This window comes from Perognathus longimembris, chromosome 20 (genome assembly GCF_023159225.1).
Source record: "Perognathus longimembris pacificus isolate PPM17 chromosome 20, ASM2315922v1, whole genome shotgun sequence".
Classification (NCBI taxonomy): Eukaryota; Metazoa; Chordata; class Mammalia; order Rodentia; family Heteromyidae; genus Perognathus; species Perognathus longimembris.
In genome coordinates this window covers 44,396,328-44,419,747 of record NC_063180.1, presented here as the reverse complement: position 1 = coordinate 44,419,747, position 23,420 = coordinate 44,396,328, and the positions used below count along the sequence as shown (strand labels likewise).

Below are 23,420 nucleotides of genomic sequence, written 5' to 3'. Positions count from 1 at the left end.
CGGGGCGGGGCGGGGGGGGGGGAGGTTGGGTAACTAAGCACAGGCAGTAGGCACTCACACCCTTGGGGAACTGAGCCACGAGGAAAGTGCACACTCACCCCTCTTCTGCATAAAGATGAAGAGGTCATCCAGGAACTCTTTCCTTTCGGGGTCACCGTCCAGTTCATACAGCTGCGATCAAGCCCCCAAGGGGGAAGAAAGAACGACAGTGAACATTACATCTTGTAGCACCGAGCCTCAGCCTAGAGACTGTACACCATCCAAATAGCTATGGATGTGACCCGCTGGCCACTCATGTCCTCTCTGTGGGTGCCACACAGAATCCACTGCACAAACGCTCCCCCCATCTTTGCCCCCCACAAGATGTTCGTTACAGACCTTGGCAAAATCTCGCGAGATCTCTCTTCCCCGGCCTCCGTCCGCATCCTCACTCCAGGCCAAGCCTCCGTTCTGAAGGGAATAGTGCACAGTGTGAGAGGGGCCTGGGCAGAGCGCGAGTGAGGCCAGGCCTCCGTGCGGGGGCAGGCAATAACCTCAGCGCCCGTGCTACACCTGCTCTGGCTAGAAAAGAACTCTAAGTGCAGAGACACTGCTGCTGGCGGCAATGTTTCCAAGGCAACAGAGGGTCCTTTTGTTGAGGAGGTGGGTGTCCCTCCCATGCGGCCGTAGTACACCGAAGCCCAGGGATCTGAGACCTTCATCCTGACCGGCCTTCCAAGAGCCATCGTGAAATAAGAGCAGCAGGTGACACGTGTGAAGATGCCAGACTGGATCCCCACACGACCCTGAGTGAGGACAAAGGCCCAGAGGGAGGGGACAAAGATCCCAAAGCCATGGTCGGTCTTAGCCAAGCCTCAACCACAAGCCCAGGCCTGGTGAGGAACACTTATTTCAGTGCTGAAAGAGCCGCCACAGCACGAGACTGTTTCTGGGGTACAGATGTCGGGACCCTGGGCCAAGAGTTAATAATCTTTTAAATTGTATGTACTTGCTTAGTTCTAATTAAAACTGTTCAGTGGGCTAAGAGGAGAGGGCAAACACAGACCTATGCGTATGTTCTTTTTTCTTCTGCGGCAGTCCTTGAGCTTGCAGTGGGGCCTGGGTGCTGTCCCTCACTCTACCACGTGAGCTGCACCTCCACTTCCTGATATTTTGGTGGTTCACCGGAGGTAAGAATCTCATAGACTGGGGGCTGGGGATATGGCCTAGTGGCAAGAGGGCTTGCCTCGTATACTTGAAGTCCTGGGTTCGATTCCCCAGCACCACATATACAGAAAATGGCCAGAAGGGGCGCTGTGGCTCAAGTGGCAGAGTGCTAGCCTTGAGCAAAAAGAAGCCAGGGACAGTGCGCAGGCCCTGAGTCCAAGGCCCAGGACTGGCAAAAAAAAAGAATCTCATAGACTGTTCTGCCTGGGCTGGCTTTGAACCACAATTCTCAGATCTCAGCCTCCTGACTGGCTGGGATGACAGGCGTGAGCCACCAGTACCCGACTGCAACACTATTGGGCTACGTCTGGGACCCACCCTTCACTTCCTTTACTCAAAGTGGGCTCTGAGAGGCTGACCCTGTTCCTCACAGCGCCAATTCAGAACAGCGAGGCAGGGCTGAGGGACAAGTGTCCGCCGCCCTGTCAACTCAAACAGTGACATCAAATGTTTTCCCTGCTTATCTAGTACAAGGCAAGTGTGTAAGGAAGTGAGTGTGTAAGGAAGCATTCTGTTCTGTGAATGCCATTTGACAGTGCCTACACCAGGCTCTTGTTAGCTCCTGTCTTAGGGCCTGATCAGCCCAGGGAAATAAACAACCAGGCAGGAGGAAGGGCGTGGGGTTTTGTTCAAGTCAACCCTACAATGTAATTACAGTCACCAGAAATCTAGTGTCGTCTGGTAGCAAGTATCACAATGAATAATCAAGATGAATGATGTCTGTCAGGTCAGCAAAACCAGACAGAATTCCATTCTCCCTCCCCTCCCCCCAACAAAGACTGCAGTAGGTTCTGATGCCCAGTGATTTTTGTGTGAGCCAGTAATTCCTGCTGGACAGTCGATTACCCTGGAGCCCTATTTAATGGGCGATCAGTGCAGCAGCTTCTGTTTTGTCAGCTCTTTATCAATGCCGGTCACAAGAAGGTCCTTTCTCTATGTCACACAAAGATGAAAACAAGTGTGTGTGTGTGTGTGTGTGTGTTGGTGTATGTGTGTGCGTGTGTTACTAATTACGGCTGTTTGCAGGCATTCCGAAATCTCACTTGGAAACTATGCAACACTCAGGTGGAGAAAACAAATCCACAAGCTCCAATCAGCCAGGCCAGGGCTCTCCCAGCAGGGGGAGGGGATGAGAACAGCCACCAGTGCCACGGGGACTACATGGGAAAATAAACACCCAAGTGCGAGATGGGCTCCAGGGAGAGAAGAATGCCTGGGGGCTGCACGAGGCTCTCGGCACTGCAGGTGGTGGCTTAGAAATCTGCCTGTGGGCAGTATTTTAGCCACCAACATCTCAGACTCAGCTTCCCGCAGAGGACAGGACAAGATGCCCGTTAGGAGAGGATGGAAACAGGACAATGAACTCTTACTAACTGCACCATTCCAGCCATTCCACAGAAAGAAGCTCTTGTTTTTGTTGTTGTTTTTTTTTTAATGTGGAAGCCAAGTGCCAGCGGTTCCTTTCTATAATCCTAGCGGCTAGGAGGCTGAGCTCTGAGTTTGAAGCCGGCCTAGGCAGAAATGTCTATGAAACGCTTATATCCAATTAACCACCAAAAAGCTGGAAGTGAAGCTGTGGCTCAAGTGGTAGAGCACCACCAGCCTCGAGTGAAAAAGCTCAGGGACAGCACCCAGGCTCTGCGCGTAGCGCTCGTACTGGCATAGAAGCAATTTGAAAAGAACAGAGAAAATAAGTTGCCCCAGCATGTTTCTCCTCCCCCCTCCCCCTCCTTTTCCTTCTCTCCCCCCCCCCCTCCTTTTATTAATGCTAGTCCTGGAGCTTGACTCAGGGCCTGGGCGTTGTGCCTGAGCTTTTGTGCTTAAGGCTGGCACTTTACCACTTACTTGATCCACAGTTCCACTTCCAACTTTTCTAAAGTTCATTGGAGATAAGAGTGTCACAAACTCACCTGCCTGGGCTGGCTTGGAACCACAATCCTCCGATCTCAGCCTCCTGAGTAGCTGGGATTACAGGCGTGAGCCACCAGTGCCTGGCTGTTTTGTCCATTATTTAACTTAAAATATTCAGTGGGGACGATGGGGAAATGTCTAAAACGAATTCCTTTGCCTAGAGGCAGCTAAACTTTCCAGCTTTGCAGGAAGAATTCCTGAAGCCCACCAGTCCTTCCCAGTGGAGTTGGCATGCCAGCTCCTTCATGAAGCCTCCTCATCACATTCGGGTGATTTGTGTCCCTACACAGACATACCTGAGCTCAGACACACCTGCCGACAGGCAGGGATGGCCTCCAGGACCCTCTCACTCCTCTGTTTCTCTTCTCTCTTTCAGAGGAATAAAAAGTTATTTTGCCGGTTCTCAACTCTAAATACTATAAAACAAAGCTCCCTTATGCGGTTCAGGACCGTGTGCAGGTCTCTTTGCCTATCAACACTTACCAGTTAGCAGCCCCAGCTGGGTGCTGGTGATTCAGGCCTGTAATCATAGCTACATAGGAGAATGAGATCCAAAGATCTGACTGGAAGCCAGCTGGGGCAGAAAAGTCTATGAGGCTCCCACTTCCAAGTAACCAGCAAAACGACAGGAGTAGAGCTGGGGCCTAAGTAGTAGAGCCCCAGGCTCGAGCAAATAGTAAAAGACAGCACTCAGCCCAAGTCCAAGCCCCTGTATCAGCGTGGTGCGCACGCATGCGCACACACACACACCCACGATAGTGAGTATGACTGACAAGAGGCTACAGTGGTGGAGATGGTGTGGGCTGAGACAGCTCAGCCAAAAAGAATCAAGAGGGGACGTCCATGCGCAAAGCGTTCCGGCTAACAGGGTGCTGTGGGTAAGCTGGAGACCAGCTTTGTAACCCAATGAGCAGCAGTACATTTCTCCTAACATTCATTCATTCACTCATTCATTTATTGCCAGTCCTGGGGCTTGAACTCGGGGCCTGGGCACTGTCCCTAATCTTTTGCTGAAGGCTAGCACTCTACCACTTGAGCCACAGCGCCACTTCCAGCTTTTTCTGTGTATGTGGTGCTGAGGAATTGAACCCAGGGCTTCATGCGTGCTAGGCAAGCGCTCTACCACTAAGCCACATTCCCAGACACACACACACACACACACACACACACACACACACACACACACACACACCTGCCTAAGGATCACTTACTAGGCACAAAACAGCAGAATTAAACAGCCCAGAGAAGTGTGGGAAGCTGGTTCACATAGCCATTACCACCTTCTCAGCCTCCCCCAAACCTTTGATCTCACCAGGAGCTCACAGGAAACAGTTTGTTCCCAAATATCCACCCAAGATGAGCTTTTTGGCAACTATGCTCCTACCCAGGCCGGGCTGTTGTGGTTCCCCACCCCACCACTGCCCCCGCCCCCGCCCCCTCGGGCCCGGGGAAGCTTAAGTGTTTTGCCCTTAAATCCCTCCAAAATGGCAGTGAGAAGGCAGGGAAATAGGGGAGTAGGAAAGGAAGCTGACGCTTGCCGTATGTCAAGGGCTGGGGCAGGAGCCTTAGAGAACGTTCTCAACTAATTGTAGCACACAGAAGTGGTTAGTTTCGAGTTGGGGAAAGGATGGCTCAGGGAGCGCAAGCTCAGGGCTGCCCCGCGTGACACCATGCCTCCTTGAGGGCTCAAAGAACAGCGGAAAGCGTTCTGAGGGGGGAGATCGCAAAGGGGAAAAAGAAAGAACAAGAAAAACCTGTCCACAGAATAAGCACATTATGGTCTTGGGGAGCTCCCACTAGTGGGAGAAGGTACCAGAACTGAACTCCGGGCCCATGCACTGTCCCTTAGCTTTTTGTTTTTACTCAAACCCAGCATTCTATCACTTGGGCCACAACTCTCTTTCCAGCTTTTTGGTGGCTGATTGGAGATGAGAGTGTTAGGCTTTCTTGCTGGAGCTGGCTTTATAGTCAACCTCCTGAGTAGCTAGGATTACAAGTGTGAGCCACCGGTGCCAAGCAGATTCTTTTTGCCAGTCCTGGGGCTTGAACTCAGGGCCTGGGCACTGTCCCTGAGCTTCTTTTGCTCAAGGCTAGCACTCTACCTACTTGTGGTGCTATAGTGCCATTTCTGGCTTTTTCTGTTTATATGGCACTGAGGAATTGAACCACAGGCTTTGTACATGCTAGGAAAGCAAGCACTCTGCCACTAAGCCACATTCCCAGCCCTCTTTTTACTCCTTGATTCATCTCATGAACTTTATTTGGGTATTTGAGCCACAGGAAGAAAACACTTGCCCTGGAGGTACTGGAAGGGGTAATCTTTATTTCTGTCTCTAAAACAGAGCATTCACACTAAATGAGCCCTTATCTTCCCCCAGGGGACAGTGGACCGGGAGAGCCAGATGGAAATGGAGGAAGAGAAGGTTATATTTCTGAGGAACAAAAGGAATGCACCATCTAGCACTGTGCTGTGTACACATAAGGCCTCCAAAGAAGTATAAATGGAGTTCTAACATCTCAACAGCCCTGGAAGACCAACAAGGCAGAGGGGAAATGAAGAGTCACTATGATCAAACACTGAAACGGCTGCCTATGGAAGAGGTGCAAGGCAGCCCCACCTGTCTTCTCTTTAAAGTGGGCAAAAAAACTAAAGACACTGGCCAGAACTGGCCAGAAGGAAGGCTTCAGGTCCAGTCTTAACACTCATAATGGAATGAGCCTTCTCGGGTAGGCAGCTTCCTGTCTTTGGAAGACCATCTGTAAGGGACATGAGAAAAGGTTGGACCACATGGTCTCCAAGGGCCCTTTCTTTCTGGAGAAGCAAAGGTCTCATGACAAATTCATCCAGCATACATTTCTTGAGAAGCCATCCCAGGAAGGGCACTGGCTTCCCAACACTGGAGTTGCAAAGTAAGTGGAGCACACACCTAAGCATTTAACAGTGCACGACTAAAAGTGCCTGGAGGTCCATGCAAAGGCTAGGACACAGACACAGAGGTGGGGGCTGAGCTGGGCAAGGGGAGATTTGCAGTTTCAATGAGTACTGAGTTGGGGATAAACAAGGCGTGTCTGGCAGGGAGGATGTAAGGACAGCACGCTAAGGTGGAAACAGGCTGTGAAATGCCTTGAATGCCAGGAGGAAATTTAAGCTCTGAACTGTGAAGGGGGGTGGGGGGAAGCAGATGTTTTATGGACAGAAAAAAAACCAAATGATTACAGCACTACTCTGGATGGTTTTGACAACCCACTTTTTGTTGGAAAAAAATGTAACATACTCATGTAAATGCACACAGGTGCCTACTAGGGTTGGCACTATGGGTGGGTTCCCTGGTTCAGTGCTTTACTCATTTGTGTGTACAATGCGTGGTCTGAAGGTTCTGAGGGGAAAGGACAGAGCGGAGCCTCTGGCCTCATGGAATTACTGGGGCTGGGGATGAATTTCAGTGGAGGACACTCAAGGATCCGGGTTCAAACCAGTACCATAGGGGAGAAGCACCAATACAATTAATTGTGTTTAGTCCATTAATCTTTTTTGTAGATGAATTTTTTTTCTTTGTGTGTGCCAGTACTGGGGCTTGAACTCAGGACCTCATGCTCTCCCTTGGCTTTTTCGCTCAAGGCTGGTGCTCTACTACACACGGCTCCACTTATGGCTTTTTTGGGTCAGTTCTGGGGCTTGAACTCAGGGCCTGGGCGCTGTCTCTGAGCCTCTTTGTGCTCAAGGCTAGCGTGCTCTACCACTTGAGCCACAGTGCCACTTCCAGTTTTAGAGTGCTTAACTGGAGGGAGATAGAGTGTCTCAGAGGGACTTTTCTGCCAGAGCTGGCTTTGAACCTCGATCCTCAGATCTCAGCCTCCTGAGTAGCTAGGATGACAGGCACGAGCCACGGGTACCCAGCTTATTTAGTCTTTCAAATAAGACAGTAGTCACACTCTTCATTCAATACACTTTCATGACACCTCTCACCAGCGATTGTACAGAGCTCTGAAGACTCTCAGGGCAAGGCAGCCCTAGCCAGGATGGCTGGCTGTGTAGCAGAGAACCTGGGTGTGGGGGGCGAGGGGAGCTGAACTAGGAAGAAATTGTTGTTGGAAGAGGCAGCCAAATTGAGAGACAGCTGGATGGGGACTGGGGATAAAAGAGAAAGAAGAATGGCTCTGAATTCCTACAGTGAGAAGTGTCTGCTCCTGTGCAAACAGAAGCTGGGAGGGGGTAGAGCAGGAAGTCTCCGAGCACTGAGGAAAATAAACCACTGCTGCGGGGAGAAAACCAGCCAGGTTATGGCAGCTGGCAGAAGCCAAAGGCTTAGGGCAACCTTCTATTGTGAAGGCGAAAACCGTCACCTTGCCAAGAAGGCTACTTGGGCCTTTCTGTTTACCAAGAGGTTGGGGGGGGAGGGGGAGGGGAAACAACCAGACCAGACCACCCTTCTAAGTTCTTAGGAGCCAGCACTGCATTCCTTAGGGCTCTACCTCCCCAGAGAGGGAGCCTGACTTTAAAAGCAATTAAGTATCTAGGCTATTTTAGGATTACTTCTTGACCACCTGGAATATCTTATTAAAGCCCAGCTCAGATGTCCAAAGCAATTTTGGTTCCCATTTCTCACTCCCCGCCCCCCCCCCCCCCCGCCCCTCCAAGTTAACCCTTTCCTAGGGGTGAAGCTACCAACTTCACTGGGGTTCCCCACACTCTGACACCTGTGAGAAATGGTCTTGTCCTAAAACACCATTATAGAAACTGAAAGCTCTTGGGGACTAGGAGTATTCTCAAAGACACAGATGGTAATGTGCTTCCTGCATTTGCTCTCTATAATCACAACAGATATAAGCCCCAAGGGCAAGGATCTAGGCAAATTCCTGGGACCTGAACCTCAAAGTGGTCATTAGCCAAATCACTAGGCTTCAAAGGGGCTGGTCCCCAGCTCCTGGATATCAATTTATTGCTCTGAAATGTGGAGCCTGACTAAATATTTAGGCTGAGTACAGCTGTTATCAGTACTTTTTGTCTTTAAAAAAAAAAAAAAGCAACACATAATCTACCTCATTTTTGGCCAGATCCATGGCTCTCTCTCCCATCGCTTTTTTTGCCAGGCCTGGGTCTTGAACTCAGGGCCTAGGTACTGTCCCTGGCTTCTTTTTACTTAAGGCTAGCACTCTATCATTTGAGCCACAGCGCAACTTCCAGCTTTTCCTTTATATGTGGTGCTGAGGAATCAAACCTAGGGCTTTGTGCATGATAGGCAAGCACTCTACCACTAGGCCACATTCCCAGCCCCTACCTTCCCATTTTTGTATGTATCATGTATTTGGCTGTTCAGCAGTGGACCTAGATGGTGGTAGTGTAAAGCTAAGAGCCCAATTCCCAGGATCCTTACACTATTCTACATATATATATATATATATATATATATATATATATATATATATGCTGGGCGCTGGTGGCTCACACCGGTAATCCTAGCTACTCAGGAGGCTGAGATCTGATGATCACAATTCAAAGCCACACTGGGCAGGAAAGTCCTTGAGACTCTTATCCCCAATGAGCCACCAGAAAATCAGAAGCAGAGCTGTGTCTCAAAGTGGTAGAGTGGTAGCCTTGAGCACAAGAGCTCAGGAACCAATGGCCAGGCCCTGAGTTCAAGCCCCGCAACTGACAATAAAAAAAATAATAATAAAGTTAGCCAGGTACTGGTGGCTCATGACTATCATCCTAGCTACTCAGGAGGCTGAGATCTGAGGACTGCAGTTTGTTTTTTTTTGTTTGTTTGTTTCTTTTTGAGGACTGCAGTTTGAAGCCAGCCCAAACATAAAAGTCTGTGGGACTCTCATCTTCACTAAAACTATCCCCAAAAGCCAGAAGTAGAGCTGTGGCTCAAGTGGTACAGTGCTAGTTAGCCTTGAGGAAAAGAAGCTCAGAGACAGCACCCGGGCGCTGAGTTCAAGCCCCACATCCTGGTTCCACAGAAAACAGGAGCGGGGCCTTTCCTCCTCGGCTCTGACTGGACCCGGCTTGCTGTTTCATCCACAGCGTCTTGGGTGTCCTCACCACCACAATGCAATTTAGTTTTTCTCCCTCCTTCAGCAGGAACGCCCCATTTTGGGCTTATCTTCTTGATTGCATTGAGTCTTCTATGCCCAGGTGGGGAGGAGATCTCCCTCTCCCCTCCCCTCCCCACCCCTTTCTACTGCTTCCTCACCAAAGTGTCCTTAGCTCTTTTTCCAAGCCAGCGAGTTTGAATTGACCTCTGTGGCTGGCAGGAGGTAGGCAGGCTCTTTCTGGTTCTTGCTAAAGTGGCCCCACAGCGGAAGGTGTGCATCTGATAATTATAACTCCAGTGCATCCATCCGAGGCCTGAGTGATTTAGTTAAAAGCTGTGATCCTGATCTTATCAGGACATTTTTGTAGTTCCAACTCTGTGGTTCCTAAGATTATCTGTTTTACTTCCTGGGGCTCTCTTCTCCCTGTAGGATTCTCGGTAATCCTGCCCAGTCCGCCTTGCGGATGGTCTCATTACCTCCTAGAATCACTTAAAACTAGGGGGAAGAGCCAGAGTGGTTTTTCTGTCCTTCATGCCAGGATCTGGGAATTGGGCTCTTACCACCATCCAGGTCTGGAACAACAAAAAAGCAGCAGCTATGGAGCCATCACATCCAAGGAGGAGCAGGGCACAAGAGAAGACAATGAGGGAAACAGAACAAGAAGGGCCTTCCCTACAACACTGTACTGCTGACTGGAGTACACACAGGACAAGCCAAACAGTGGGGGCCCACTATGCAAGTTACAACTCTTGGTAGCACATAAGGAATCAGAATTAGGCCGGGTGCTGGTGGCTGGTACCAATCATCAATTCCAGCCACTCAGGAGGCTGAGGTCTGAAGATCAAGGTTTAAAGACAACCCGGGCAGGAAAAGACTATGAGATTCATCTCCACTTAACTACCAAAAAGCTGATGGGGAGCTGTGGCTCAAGTGGTAGAGCATTAGCCTTGAGCACAAAAGTTCAGGGACAGTGCCCAGGGCCTGAGTTCAAGTCCCATGACCAGACCCCCCCTCCCAAAAAAAAGGAGGAAGAGGAGGAAGAGGAGGAGGAGAAGGAGAGAAGGAGGAGAAGGAGAAGAAAAGTCAGAGCTTCATCTACACTGAGGATGGAGACCAGGTCTGAGGCAGTGATGGTTAAGGTAAGACAGAAAGTGAAGGTCACGGGGCTGGGAATATGGCCTAGTGGCAAAAGTGCTTGCCTCGTATACATGAAGCCCTAGGTTCAATTCCTCAGCACCACATATATAGAAAATGGTCAGAACTGGCGCTGTGGCTCAAGTGGCAGAGTGCTAGCCTTGAGCAAAAGGAAGCCAGGACAGTGCTCAGGCCCTGAGTTCAAGGTCCAGAACTGGTGGAAAAAAAAAAAAAAAAGAAAGTGAAGGTCACAGCCTGGTCAAGCCAGGCATAGTGGCTCAAGTTAGTAATCTTGGGGTTCAAAGTTAACCAGGAATAAACATTTGTGAGACTTCACCTGAATCTATGGATGGGCATGCACCTGTATTCCAGATACCAGGCAACACAATGGTTGGGCACTGAATATGCCAAGGCCAGGAAACTGTCAAAGGTAAGGCTAAGCTGGGCAACAGTAGCAGAAAAATCTGGGAGAATTTGTCTCTAATTAACCATCAGAAAGGCAGACAGGGGGTGTGGCTCAATGATAAGAGGGCCAACTATGAGCAAGTAAACCAAGTGTCTGTGCAGCCCTGAGTCCAGGCCCTAGAGAGATAAGGCTGGAGAAGCAGGCAGGGGTGTCAATCACCCAGATTTGGATTTTATAATTACAGTAACTGGCATCACACTTGGAGGGCATTACAGGAGTTTCATGTTATCTGATTTGTGTTTACACTCTAGCTGCTATGCAGAACAGATTATAAGAGGCGGAGCCCAGAAACCTGTTAGAGCTAGAAAGCTGCTGGGTGTAGACCTGGGGGGAGGGGGGTGATGGCAAAGAGGAGAGAAGGCTAAAAAGGAAAGGATTGATAAGACCTAGAGAGGACCAGACACCGAAGAGCAGGGAGGACAGAGAAGGACACGGGAAGGACATAGGTAGTAATGGGCCAAAGGTTCTACTGTGAATAAGACAGGGAAAATGCCATTTGCTGAGAAGGGAAGTGACGGAGGAAAAGGACTTGAACAGAAATCAAAAGCTCAGTTTTGCATGTATTAAACTTGACATTTCTAAATGGAGATGCTCAGCAGGTGGTCGAGGATAAAAGTCCTGAGATCAGACTAGAAAAATGTGCTCAAACACTATGAGTCCCTGGCCTGCAGAAACTATTTAAAACATGAGAGTAGAGATTATGCAGGGAGGGCATTGCAGGAGTGCTGGGGTCAGGACTGCCACTAGAGAAGCATTTGAGGCTGCTGGCAGAGAAAGGGTTACAGAGCTGAAGGTAAATAAAAAGTAAGAAGGGGGAGGGGGAGGGGGGAATGAGGGAGGAGGTAACAAACAGTGCAAGAAATGTATCCAATGCCTACCTAACGTATGAAACTGTAACCACTCTGTATATCAGTTTGACAATAAAAATTTTAAAAAAGGGCTGGGAATATGGCCTAGTGGCAAGAGAGCCTGCCTTGTATACATGAAGCCCTGGGTTCAATTCCCCAGTACCACATTTATGGAAAACAGCCAGAAGTGGTGCTGTGGCTCAAGTGGCAGAGTGCAGAGTGCTAGCCTTGAGGAAAAGGAAGCCAGGGACAGTGCTCAGGCCCTGAGTCCAAGGCCCAGGACTGGCAAAACAACAAACAAACAACAAAAAAAATTTTTTTTTAAAAGTAAGAAGAGGGCTGGGAATGTGGCTTAATGGTAGAGTGGTTGTCTAGCATGCACAAAGACCTAGGTTGGATTCCTCTCAGTGGCTCAAGTGGTAGAGTGCTAGCCTTGAGCAAAAGAAGCTCAGGGACGGTGCCCAAGCCCTGAGTTCAAGCTCCAGGACTGGCAAAAAAAAGAGCAAGCTTCAAACAGGGAATGGTCAGCCAGCCTTGGGCTCATTAGAAACCCTACCAAGCCAAGTGTCAGCGGCTAATGCTTATCATTCTAGCTACTCAAGATCAATCAAGGCTTAAAGCTAGTCAGGGCAGGAAAGTCTGTGAGACTTTTATCTCTAGCCAGCAAAGAGAGAGCGAGAGCGAGAGAGAGAAAAGCCGATACCAAGAACATAAAGGGGTCAGGGTTCAGATTGGAGCATGGAGAGGAGAGCCCAGGAGGTGACAGAATGGAGGTAAGGAGTATAAACAATTCTAAGACACTTGTTAGGGGGAGGGGAGCAGCTAGAAATACAGGAAAAGCTGGAAGGAATGCATAACCCAGGAGAAATTCTTTAAAATGACTTCTCTTTTTCTTCTTCCACTTTTGGTTGTCGTGCCTATCCTGGAGTTTGAACTTAGGGCCTGGGTGCTGTCCCTGAACTTCTGTGCACAAGGCTAGGCCCTTCCACTTAAGCTCCCTCGCCACTTCTGGCTGCTTGATGGTTAATTGTAGATCTGAGTCTCATGGACTTTACTGCCCAGCAGGCTTCAAATTGAGATTCTCAGATCTCAAGCTCCTGAGTAGCTGGGACTATAGGCATGAGTCACTGGCACCTAGCTCCTCCTTCTTATGAGCAAGCAAATAAGGTAATTTTTTTTTTTTCCCACCAGTCCTAGGGCTTGGACTCAGGGCCTGAGCACTGTCCCTGGCTTCTCTTTGCTCAAGGCTGGCACTCTACCACTTGAGCCACAGTGCCACTTCCAGCCTTTTCTGTGTCATACAGAATCGAACCCAGGGCTTCATGCATGCTAGGCGAACACTCTACCACTAGGCCACCTTCCCAGCCCCAAATAAGGTAGACTTTAAGACTAAAGTTTGTCTTTTGTTTTTGTTTGTGAGCTGGAAGATGAGTGAATGTAGAGAAGGCTTCAGAAGAGTACAGTCCAAAGCATCAGGAAAAGGCTCACAAGTGGGGCAAGCTCCTGAAGGTCTGGGGGGGAGGGGGATCATGACACTCATGGAGGGATCAGCCTTAGGTGAGAGAGAGAAGACCAAGCTAGGCCAGTGATCACGTGTCTATAAGGATTGAATACCGCAAAGCTCACTTCTACCCCAAGGGAAAACACTTATAACTTCATGCTAACGCAGAAAGCCACAAAATTGCCATGATTTTGTTCCCACAAATCCTGAAAAGTTTCAGAGAACTCTGGACCTTGCCTGAAAAGTTTGTACAGCGTATACATTTTACAAAGATCTCCCTCTTCCACCCTCCTGTTTTTCCACTGCTTTTTTTTTTTTTTTGCATTATGTATAAAATAGCTTCCTGAGAATGGGGAAGAGAATTTGCATCCTCTGCAACTACTGAATGTGTGGGCTGAGAGGTTAGAACACATCAAAATGCTACAGAAATCCCACATCTGGTACCTCCCAATCCAAGGTTGGTTCAGATGAAGACTGTTACTAAGCAACAAAGGGGCCAAGTATCTGTCTTTTCATCCTTTGGAGTTCAGTGTCCAGAAGGATGGCCAACTTTGGTCACAAATAGCTATCTGTATAATGGGCCATGTAAGATGCCTCAAAGTTCTAGGTCCCAGTCACCTCCTAGGTGAGTGTCCAGCGAGACCATTACAAATGGAGGATACAAACTCCACATGGACACTAAAAAGAGAATGGACAGCCAGGCTTGGAGGTGCATGCTTGAAATTCCAGCATTCGGGAGGCTCCGGCAGAAGAATCTCAAATTTGAGACCCGCTTTATAGAATGAACCTCATCTCAATACAACAAAGTGTAACAAAGAAAGACACAAAACAAACCGAGTGAAGAGAACTCAGACTCCCAGAGGACAGTCTGGGCAGTGTTTAGCCTAGAACACGTGCAAATCTATACAAAACACAGCATTTGTTCTTTCTGCAGACACCATCTAGAGCGGGGGTTTCTCAACCTTCCACTGTGGACGATTCCTGGTTGGGGGAGGACTGTCCCTGTGTCCCTGTGTGCTGGAGGACACTGGGAAGCACAAAGGGCTGGGAGGAAAGGAAACATCTGCCCCAGGCCCAACTCAAAATGCCTCCAGATTGGCAACTGTTCCCCCCGCCCCCCCTACCCCCCACCCCCCCACCCCTCCCCACCCCCGCAAGGAAGGAGAGGAGGGTGGCCTCCAACTGAGAACCACTGATCAAGGCAGGCTCCCCTGCGATTGCAGGAAGACAGCCATAAAAAGAAAGTGGGGGAGCAGGGTGATGGGGCCCCCACGTGTGAGCCCAGCTCCTCAGGTGGCTGGGATTGGAGGATACAGGTTCCGTGGGACCCTTATCTTCAACTGACCAGAAAAAAGCCAGAAGTGCAAGGTGTGGCTTAAGTGGTAGAGCACCAGCCTTGATGGAAAAAGCCCAGTGAGAATGAGAGGCCCTGAGTTCAAGCCCCTTTGTTAGCCAATTGCCCAGTGGGAATTCGTTTTGCACTGTAAGAGGAGGAGGATTTTTGTTCTTTCTGTATGCAGGTCACAGAAACTTCACTTCAATCATTTTGGGACGAGAAACAAACCTTTCCTCTTCTCAAATCAAGTTCCCCGACTCCCAGCACACATCTAACTTGATGATTCTTCCTATCTGCCTAGGCAGTCTCTGTGTGCATCCTGCAGAGGTGCCGAACCCCAAATTTAGAAAGAGGCCACACAGCAGGCACAAGCTGAGGGCGCTCCCAAACAGCTTCCAGCTGCTCCCAATTGGCAGCACCCTGTGCTCATTAACACGTGTGGCTGGCTAGCTAGGAAATGTTAGGAGTTCTTTAATTACAAGTTTTCTGAAATAAGACTCCTCCCTCCTGGAAGGCAACCGTTGAGCTTGCTGGGAAGGGAGGGGCTGAAAGGGGGGGAACGTTTACTGAGCAATGGCTCCAGTGCTCTGCATGGAGCTGGCTATGCAAAGCCACACACAGTAACCAAAGTGATCAGAAAAGTATGCAGAAGACCAGACACACAAGCTCCGGCCCCGAGGGCCCATCGCCAGCGCTCATCTTCCTCTTCTATGGGGGGGAACCACGCTTCACTAATGGGCTCCAGACAGACAAAGCCTGTATTGCTTAACAACCCTCCATCCAAGACCACCCTAAAAGGCTAGCAACCCTCTGCCCAAGCTGGCTGTGTAATGTCCTTTGAGAGAAGGATCACTTTGTTGTCCTGCTTCACCATGATTTACTCTGCCCCTGCATGGTTAGAGCTGGGCTAGCTCCCTTCCCTATAGAGACAGGGGACACAACACCCCAAGGGTCCCCCCTTTGAGAAGCAAGTATTTTCTAAGTTCTTCAGAGAGAACCCATGAGACAACTTCAACATGACAGGCTTGGAGAAAGGGATTCCAGACACAAAGTCTAGTCTGTGCCACCCTTAGGCCGCCCCACTTTTGCTTTTCAGTGTGCACCTGCATGTTTGCCTGTTCCCCGTCCCCACACCAAATCTTGAAAAATACCTTTGAATATTCTTGTTGGTTTGCCAAGCTACACTGTATTTACGAATAATAATAATAATAATGTTTGTACTTTGGTATAAAACTTTGGTTTTAAAACACCTCCACCATACTGCAAACTGGGACCTGGGCTTCAGCAGATCTAGTTATTACACCCCAACTCCAGCCCACCTTGGGGGCACTTCTACTGGACCCCATACTCCTTGAGGGAGAGAAGCCATTCCACTCAGCACAACCCTGGCACAAAGAGGACTCCCTCCAAGTTTGTTGTTTAAAACAAAAAGCAATCTATTAACAGTAGAGTCTGTGTCAACTGTAGAGGTCTTTGAAGTCATGCAGGGAACAAGGGCTATTCCTCCTACCAGCTACTGGCAGTGCCATAAAGAAACAAAGGACTGAATAGTCTCATGGGTTGAATGGGTTCTAGGCTCTCCTGGAAAAGTTTAGTCTTCCCTACAAAGCACAGCTAAAAACCATTTTATTGGGCACCAGTTGGCTCACACTTGAAATCCGAGCTACTCAGAAGGCTGAGATCTGAGAATTGGGGCTCAAATCCAGCCTGGAAAGTCTGTGAGACTCTTTATCTCCAACTAACCACCGGAAAGGTTGGAGATGGAGCTGTGGCTCAAGAGGTAGAGCAGCAGCCTTGGGTGGAAAAGCTCAGGGACAACCCTCAGGCCCTGAGTTCGAGCCCCAGTACCAGTACAAACAAACATACAACAGCCTTAATCTCCACATTATTTTCTCCTTCAAAGCAGGAGAAAGAACATAGATCAAATTTATTTTGAAAATGTAAACCCAGAAGGCAACAGGGAATGCCAGGTTTTAAGCTCGTTACCCAATGCCTCCCTGGCCTGGTTCTTGATCTCCAAATCCCAGGGGAGAGGTGCATTTAGGGTGAGTGATTAGGGCCTCTGCTACTCGCACATTTATGAACACATTTTGGCAGGTGCTGTGCCAGGCAGTCTATAATTAGCAAGTATGCCTCCGAAACTCAAAAGAACTCGGTGCCAACAGACAGCACCCAGAAACAGCACGGGGCTAACGGCACAGGGCGGTGGTTGGGGCCGGGCGCCCTGCGCCACTGCGCACACATGCCGGTTCTGCAAAGTCTTTTCTTTCAAATCTCTAAAGGCTTGACCTCAACACCTGCTGCACTTCCGGAAGACAGACGGGCTCTGGGGCGCGCGGCTGTACTTTCTAGGAACAACCGCATGTGTGCACACGCGCGCACACACACAGAGGCTGGCCCACTGCCAAGGCGGGGGCAGCCCAGCTGCCTCAGGCCTGAACTTTCCCAGCGGCGGCAGGGCGGGCTCCCGCTCTGCGCTGACTCAGCCACCAGCCTGGCACTGTGCCAGCTGCACAGCCACGGTGGGGGCTGCCAGCAGCTCACAGATGTTTTGCTAAACCAAAGAAATCAGCCAGGAGGCAGGGTTCGGGCTGACAGCCAGGAAGCTGCGGTCCTGAAAGCTGGATTCTTCCTCCGGGCCTTGCTCCAGGTCTCCCTGGGTGACTCCCAGTAGGGAACCCTCTGAGCATCGGTCTCAGTGCCTACCTTGCTTCGGGGGAGCAGAGGCGGCAAAGGCTGGCACGATGCGCACAGGCAGCACCTGCCCCAGGACTAGCTCTTAACCCTCAGGTCTCACGAGGAGCTTTCATAGACTGTTCTCGATGGAGCAGGCAGGGCAATTCAGTGCTACATGGATCACAGGGGAAGAGTCAGAGGAATGCGGTGTGAACCCTATTGTTCACCGCTGAAAACCAGGCCAACCGCACGGGGCAACAGGCTCAACTTTTCAAGTTCCAAAAGGCTTTTCTTTTGGTATTAGACCTGGGACTTGAACTTGGGGCCTGGGTGCTGTCCCTGAGCTTTTTCTGCTTAGGGGTAGCACTATAGCCACTTGAGCCACAGCTCCACTTCAGGCTTTTTTTTTTTTTTTTTTGGTAGTTTATTGGACATAATAGTCTCCTGGACTCTCCTAGCCGGGCTCGCTTTGAACCATGACCCTCAGATCTCATGACTTCTCAGTTGCCCTATGAAGGCCACGGCTCATCACAAATGGTTTCTGCATACCATTGGACCACGTGCAGGGAGTGTGGTGTTCAAAGCACCCAGACACGAATGGCTCTGCCATGAATTCCCTGCTGAAAACACCAACGTACACCTAGCAAGTCAACTTACCATCCTTCTCATACTTAGGAAAAACTGCACTGTAGGTCACCAAGAAAAAAGGAAGACGTCCAGCCAGGCACTGGTGGCTCACACCTGTCATCCTAGCTACTCAGGAGGCTGAGAGCTGAGGATCGCAGTTCAAAGCCAGCCAGGGCAGGGAAGGCCAGGAGACTCTTATCTCCAAGGGACCACCAGAAAACCAGAAGTGGCGCTGTAGCTTGAAGTGGCAGCACACTAGCCTTGAGTGAAAAACCTCAGGGACAGTGCCCAGGCCCTGAATTCAAGCCCCACGACTGACCAAAAAAAACAAAGAAAAAAAGGAAAGGAAAGCGAAAAAGTCAAAGGCTTGGTTGAGAAGAGATTCCTAGGCTCCAGCCTCCAAATAATTCTTTAGGACTCTGCAGTCTGCTTTTTTTTGGCCTTTTCTTTTTTGGTACTGGGGATGGACCTAAGATGTTGCACTTGCTAGGTAGACACTCGGCACTGAGCTACATCCCAGCCCATCTTTTTGTTTGTTTGTTCTGAGACAGTGCAGATTGCCTCATCCTTCAGGCCCGGCCTCCTGAGCACCATGGTGTATAGTACCAGGTCCGGCTACAGTCGGCCTTTATAATAAAGCTCCCTACTCGCTGGGCACTAGTGGCTTACTCACACTGGTCATCCTCGCTGTTTAGGAGGCTGAGATGTGAGGATGATGGTTTGAAGCTAGCCCAGGCAAGAAAATCCGGGAGACTTAGCTCTAATGCACCAGCAAAAATCCAGAAGCAGAGCTGTGGCTCAAGTGATAGAGAGCTAACACTGAGCAAATAGAGCTCGTAGACAGCACCCAGGCGCGCTGCTGAGTTCAAGCCCCTGTGCCTCCCCCATAGCACTCCCTTCTAGAATGCATGAGACACAGAAAGACAAAACAAAACCCCAATGTTGATACTGATGCTGAGCCACATTTAAAGTCACTCAGTTTTCCTTGGCTAAAAAGGGAATCTTAAGGTCCATCCTTCCCTCTTTCTAAGCAGCACATGGAAGCGTGAGATGGAACTATGTCTATGAGGCTCTTTGTTTGGCAACACACAATGCAAGTATTTTTTACCTTGCTCAACTATAAAACACCAAATTGTCATTAAAAGTATGATCTTGAGCTGGGAGCTTGTGGTTCATGCCTGTAATCCTAGCTACTAAGGAGGCTATGATCTTAGGATTGTGGTTTGAAGCCAGCCCAGGCAGAAAAATCTGTGAGATTCTTTTTTTATTTTTTTGCCCATCCTGGGGCTTAAACTCAGAGCCTGAGCATTGTCCTTGGCTTCTTTTTGCTCAAGGCTAGCACTCTACACTCTACCACATAAGCCAAAGCGCCACTTCTGGCTTTTTCTATATACGTGGTGCTGAGGAATCAAACCCTAGAGGCAAGCAAGCACTCTACCACTAGGCCATATTCCCAGTCCCTGTGAGACTCTTTATCTCCAATGAATCAGCAAAAAGCCAGAAGGGAAGGTCTGGCTCAAGTGGTAGAACACTAGACTTTAACAAAAGAAGCTCAGGGCCAGTGCCCTAGTATTGGCACCAAAAAAAAAAAAAAAAAAAAAAAGACTGTACTGCTAAGAGCTTTTTTTTTGGTGCTGAGGATTGAACCCTGAGCCTTGTGCATACTAAGCTCACTACACTAGTAAGTGAGCCTCACTGCCACTGAGCTACACGCCCCTTGCCCAAGCAAACAAGTGTTCAGGAAGAAATCCTGGCTATAGGTGAGTCAAGCAGGGTGAGAAGACCCAGGAAGGCACAGCCCCGACCTGGCCATCCCAAGCCCACTTGGGTCAACCTTCGGGAAGACGTATGGCCTCCCACAGCACAGGGACTGACCTGCTTCAGCGGCTCATCCAGACTCCAGCGTGGCTGCCCAGCTGTGGAGATGGAAGGTGGTGCCGGGGACACATCTTTGGTAGGGTCTTCTTTAACCTGGGGTACTGGTGGTGGGAGCCCTGGGGCTGGAAGCAGACTGGGCACGGGGGGTGCTCGGGGGTCTTGGCGAGTTGCTTTCTGAACCTGAAAATACGTGGCAGCAGCCTGGGCCTCCTTTCCAGCTGTTTCTGCCACATCGTCATCCCCATCCTCATCCTCCACACCGCCTTCTTCTTCCTCGGGCTCTGAGTTCACACTGCTCTGTTCAAAACCTCGGGCCGCTGGTGTGGCTGGTGGAACTCTGGCTAGAGGACCGAGGGCAGGGCTGCCAGACGGTCTTCCAGGCATGACGGGAAGGACAGGCGGCGGTGTGGCTAGCTTTTGGGCATAGAGGAATGGGGCCTCTCTCATCTGTGTTCCCTGCTTCTCTCTGGCATCCATCTGCGAAGGAGCCGGGTGTGGCAGCTTCTGTGCCTTCTGCTGTTGCTGCTGCTGAGGCAGTGGCTCCATCACTGCCCTAAGCTTCACCCACAGACTGGCATGGCTCTGAACCTGGGCCACAGCTCAGCAGGCACACTGAGTCTTGACTTGAAGTGATCCGTCAACCTACAAAAGGAGGAAGGAGTTTAAAAGAAAAACAAAACAAAACACAACACAACTAGGTAAAACAGGTTCAAAAGGCTTTCTTTTCTCCAGTAAAGCGTTAAGGGATAGGAACACATCTCCTAATCCTGAACTTGGGGGGAGGGGAGTAGGGAGTGGGTAGGGAAAGATGCAAACAAGAGGCACAGCACTGAAGAGGGGAATACAGGGAGACCCTCAGTAGCAGTGGATGACGGATGGCTTTTGAAGAAGCAAATCTAGATAGCTTGCTAACACATGTTCTGATTCCTCTTTCTCCCTACGTGATCAAACATTCATCTGCTTGTTACTGAAGTCAACGGGGATTGCACTATTTGTTGCAGCAGAGGTTTTAACTATGCAAAGCACAGTAATAAAGGGAAAGAAGGGCCTGCCTGAGAAACTGCTTCTGTTCCCAGGAGCATTAGAAGGATTCTACCAGCCAAGCTAGACCTACAGCCACTGGAGGCCAAAATGACTTCTCTTACAGGAAAAGCAAGATGGAGTAAACCATTCTTGGGTTTAAACTCTGCAAATTTCCCAGATCAAATTGCCAGTCTGCTTGCTGAGTGGACTGAACCAGGCTAACTGGACATTATAGCCTAAAAAAAAAAAAAAAGCATCCAATTTCAACAACATGAAAGAAACACTTAAAGAGGCCAGAGTTTCAAATTGCAATCCTTGCTCAAAAACAAATGGGGGGGGGGAATTCCTCTAGAGATTTTAAAGTTAATTAATTTGAAACAGGTATCAACAATGTCTAAACAGCTAATGCTTCTTTTTTCAAAACAGAAATGACTAAGTAAATCTCCTCACATCCCATTTCTTGAGGATTCACTTCTTTTTATTCTTCCAGGAATACAAAAGGCTTTTCGGGTCAAAAATATTCTGGGGGCAGGTTTATCTGCATTCTTTCCAATCAGTCTCCAAACACCTAACCCATCCACACCCTCTCCACCTCTTTCCACCTCTCTAGTCAGCACCCCCCCCCCCAACTTGGGTTGTTTTCTCTGCAAGCTTCCACAAGTGAATGGATTACTGTGCAAAGCAAATGTTAGGGTGAACAGGCTAGCAACATGGTATGCAATTTTTGTCATCACACGAAAGATGAAGCTGCATTTCACAGGTTGGGACTTGATTAAGTGTACCATTCCGATGTTTTAGGAATGGGTTGGAAGTGTGTGTGTGTGTGTGTGTGTGTGTGTGTGTGTAGCACCTTTCAAAATTCCATGGGGGGAGGGAGGCGTAATCACAACCCTAGCAACAAAAATAGCTTGGATTTATTAATTTCTTATCGGTTTAAAAAATTCAACTTCTAGCACTAGGCAACGAAAAGAAAGGAGAAATGAAAAATATTCTCGTTTTCTGTTTATCTTAGAAGCCCTGGTTGTGTCTTTTGTATTCTGCTAAAAATTCAAATTCCACTCCCCTCCGTTTAGAAAAGTATGAGCTTAAAAAGGCATAAAAAGAATCACACTGACATTAAATCTAGTTGGAGAACGTGGCCATTTAAAAACGACGAGTCAAGAAAAAAAGAGATATGAGTCAAAAAAAAAAAAAAAACACACACACACACACCAAAACTAGAACTCAAAGGATTCAGCGGTCCATTATCACGATTACAGCTGACCAATCACAATGGGAATAATTCCTGCCAGTCACACTGAGAAACTGAGGAACCACACACCACCACCGTGTGGGTAGGCCCGTCCCCAGCAGAGGAGAGAGGGAGGATGGGTCGGGGCCTCTGTAGTGAGGCCCTGACCACTCCAGTCTACGATGGACACACATCCTCCCCCCTCCGTGCCTAGGCAGCGGGCAGGCAACAATACCACCGGACTCCCTCTGCAGAACATCACGGGAATCTAAACCACTTCACCCCTCGTTCCTCCCCAAGTTCCAGTACCCCTAAACTCGGAGCTTTCTACAGCCTGGCAGATTCCTCAGGCCCAGAGCCCCTCCCAGCCTCGGTCCCCGGGAGGGGGGGGGCAACCCCATTCCCACCCTCCAGGACCCCCTTCCCACCTACTAGTCCCCCATCCCGCCCTCCAGGACCCCTTTCCCGCCCACTAGTCCCCCTTCCCACCCCCCCCAGGCCTCCCCTTCCCACCCACTAGCCCCCTTCCCATTCTTCAGGGCCCATTCCCACCCTATCCTGGGTTTCGGGGGGGGGGCCTCATCCTTCCCACGCCCTCCTCTAGTCACCCCACTCCCCGGTTCTGTGGGTCTCACTCTTCCCACCCCCTCCTCTCGTCACCCTCCCGGCCCCCGGCCCCCCGCCAGCCCCCCTTTCCCCCCCAGCAGTACCGGCGCCCGCGCCTCCGCGTCTCCGGAACACACCTGCCTCCCCGCGCGCCCCGGTCCCCGACACCTGCCGCGGCTCGGCGCCCGCCGGCGGCGCCCAAGACCTTTCCGCGCGGCTTACCTGCGCGGGGCGCCCCGGGCCGGGTCCGCTAGCGGGGAGGAGGCGGCCGCTCGGGCCCCGGCGCCTCAGCGACGTCGCCGACTCCTCCGCGGCCGGGAGCCACAGCCGGGGCGGGGCCCTCACCGGAAGCGGCGCCGCGGGGCCTGAGGGGCCGCCGGCCCGGGGCGGGGCTCCAGGAAGGGGCGTGGCCCCGCACCGGAAGTCGCTAAACATGGAGCGAGGGCGGGGTGGGGCGGAAGCGCCTCCCGGGGACGGCCCCGCCCACGCCGCGGAGGGCGGAAGTGGCTTGAGACGGACGGAAGGCTCAGCCAATGGGGAAGCGGGGCGCGGAGGACTTCCGGAGGGGCGCTTCCGCGGGGAGTTGGAACGCCACCCGCGCCGGGTCGCGCGTCCGGCTGCGGATTCGGGCGGCTGGCCTCCCGAGGCCCGGGTCCTCGGGCCCCCTGCACCCCCTGGCAGACCTGGGGGGTCCCTGGTGGGTGTCGTTTCAGAGCCGCGGGGAGCAGCCCCTCCACGGCGGGCCTCGTCTCTGACTCCTCCTCGCGAAACCCGGGCCTTGTCTTGTCGTCACCTGAAGCCTGGCGGGCTCGTCGTCGGAAGCCGGTCTGTACCACCACGCACTGCCTGCGGATCCTCCTCGCTTCACTGCCACAAATAGTCCTCTTTTTTGTCGGCTGTGGGGCTTGAACTCAAGGCCTGGGCGCTGTCCCCGAGCT

General features: G+C 50.6%; 1 protein-coding gene across 2 annotated transcripts in view; it reads right to left on the bottom strand.

Annotated features, from left to right (window-relative positions):
• Positions 1 to 22,827, bottom strand: part of Arid3b (AT-rich interaction domain 3B) — a 40,495-nt gene extending 17,668 nt beyond the window's left edge. The window contains exons 1-4 of one of the 2 annotated variants that reach the window (XM_048369488.1): positions 22,705 to 22,827; positions 19,620 to 20,264; positions 379 to 450; positions 99 to 171 (exon numbers count right to left, since the gene is read on the bottom strand). In XM_048369488.1, coding sequence (XP_048225445.1) covers positions 99 to 171; positions 379 to 450; positions 19,620 to 20,168 — 694 coding nt within the window. In that variant the 5' untranslated portion in view covers positions 20,169 to 20,264; positions 22,705 to 22,827. Of the gene's footprint in view, positions 1 to 98; positions 172 to 378; positions 451 to 19,619; positions 20,265 to 22,619 lie in introns of both variants that reach the window. The other variant, XM_048369487.1, reaches the window with a different exon arrangement.
• Between the last annotated feature and the right edge of the window lie 593 nt (positions 22,828 to 23,420).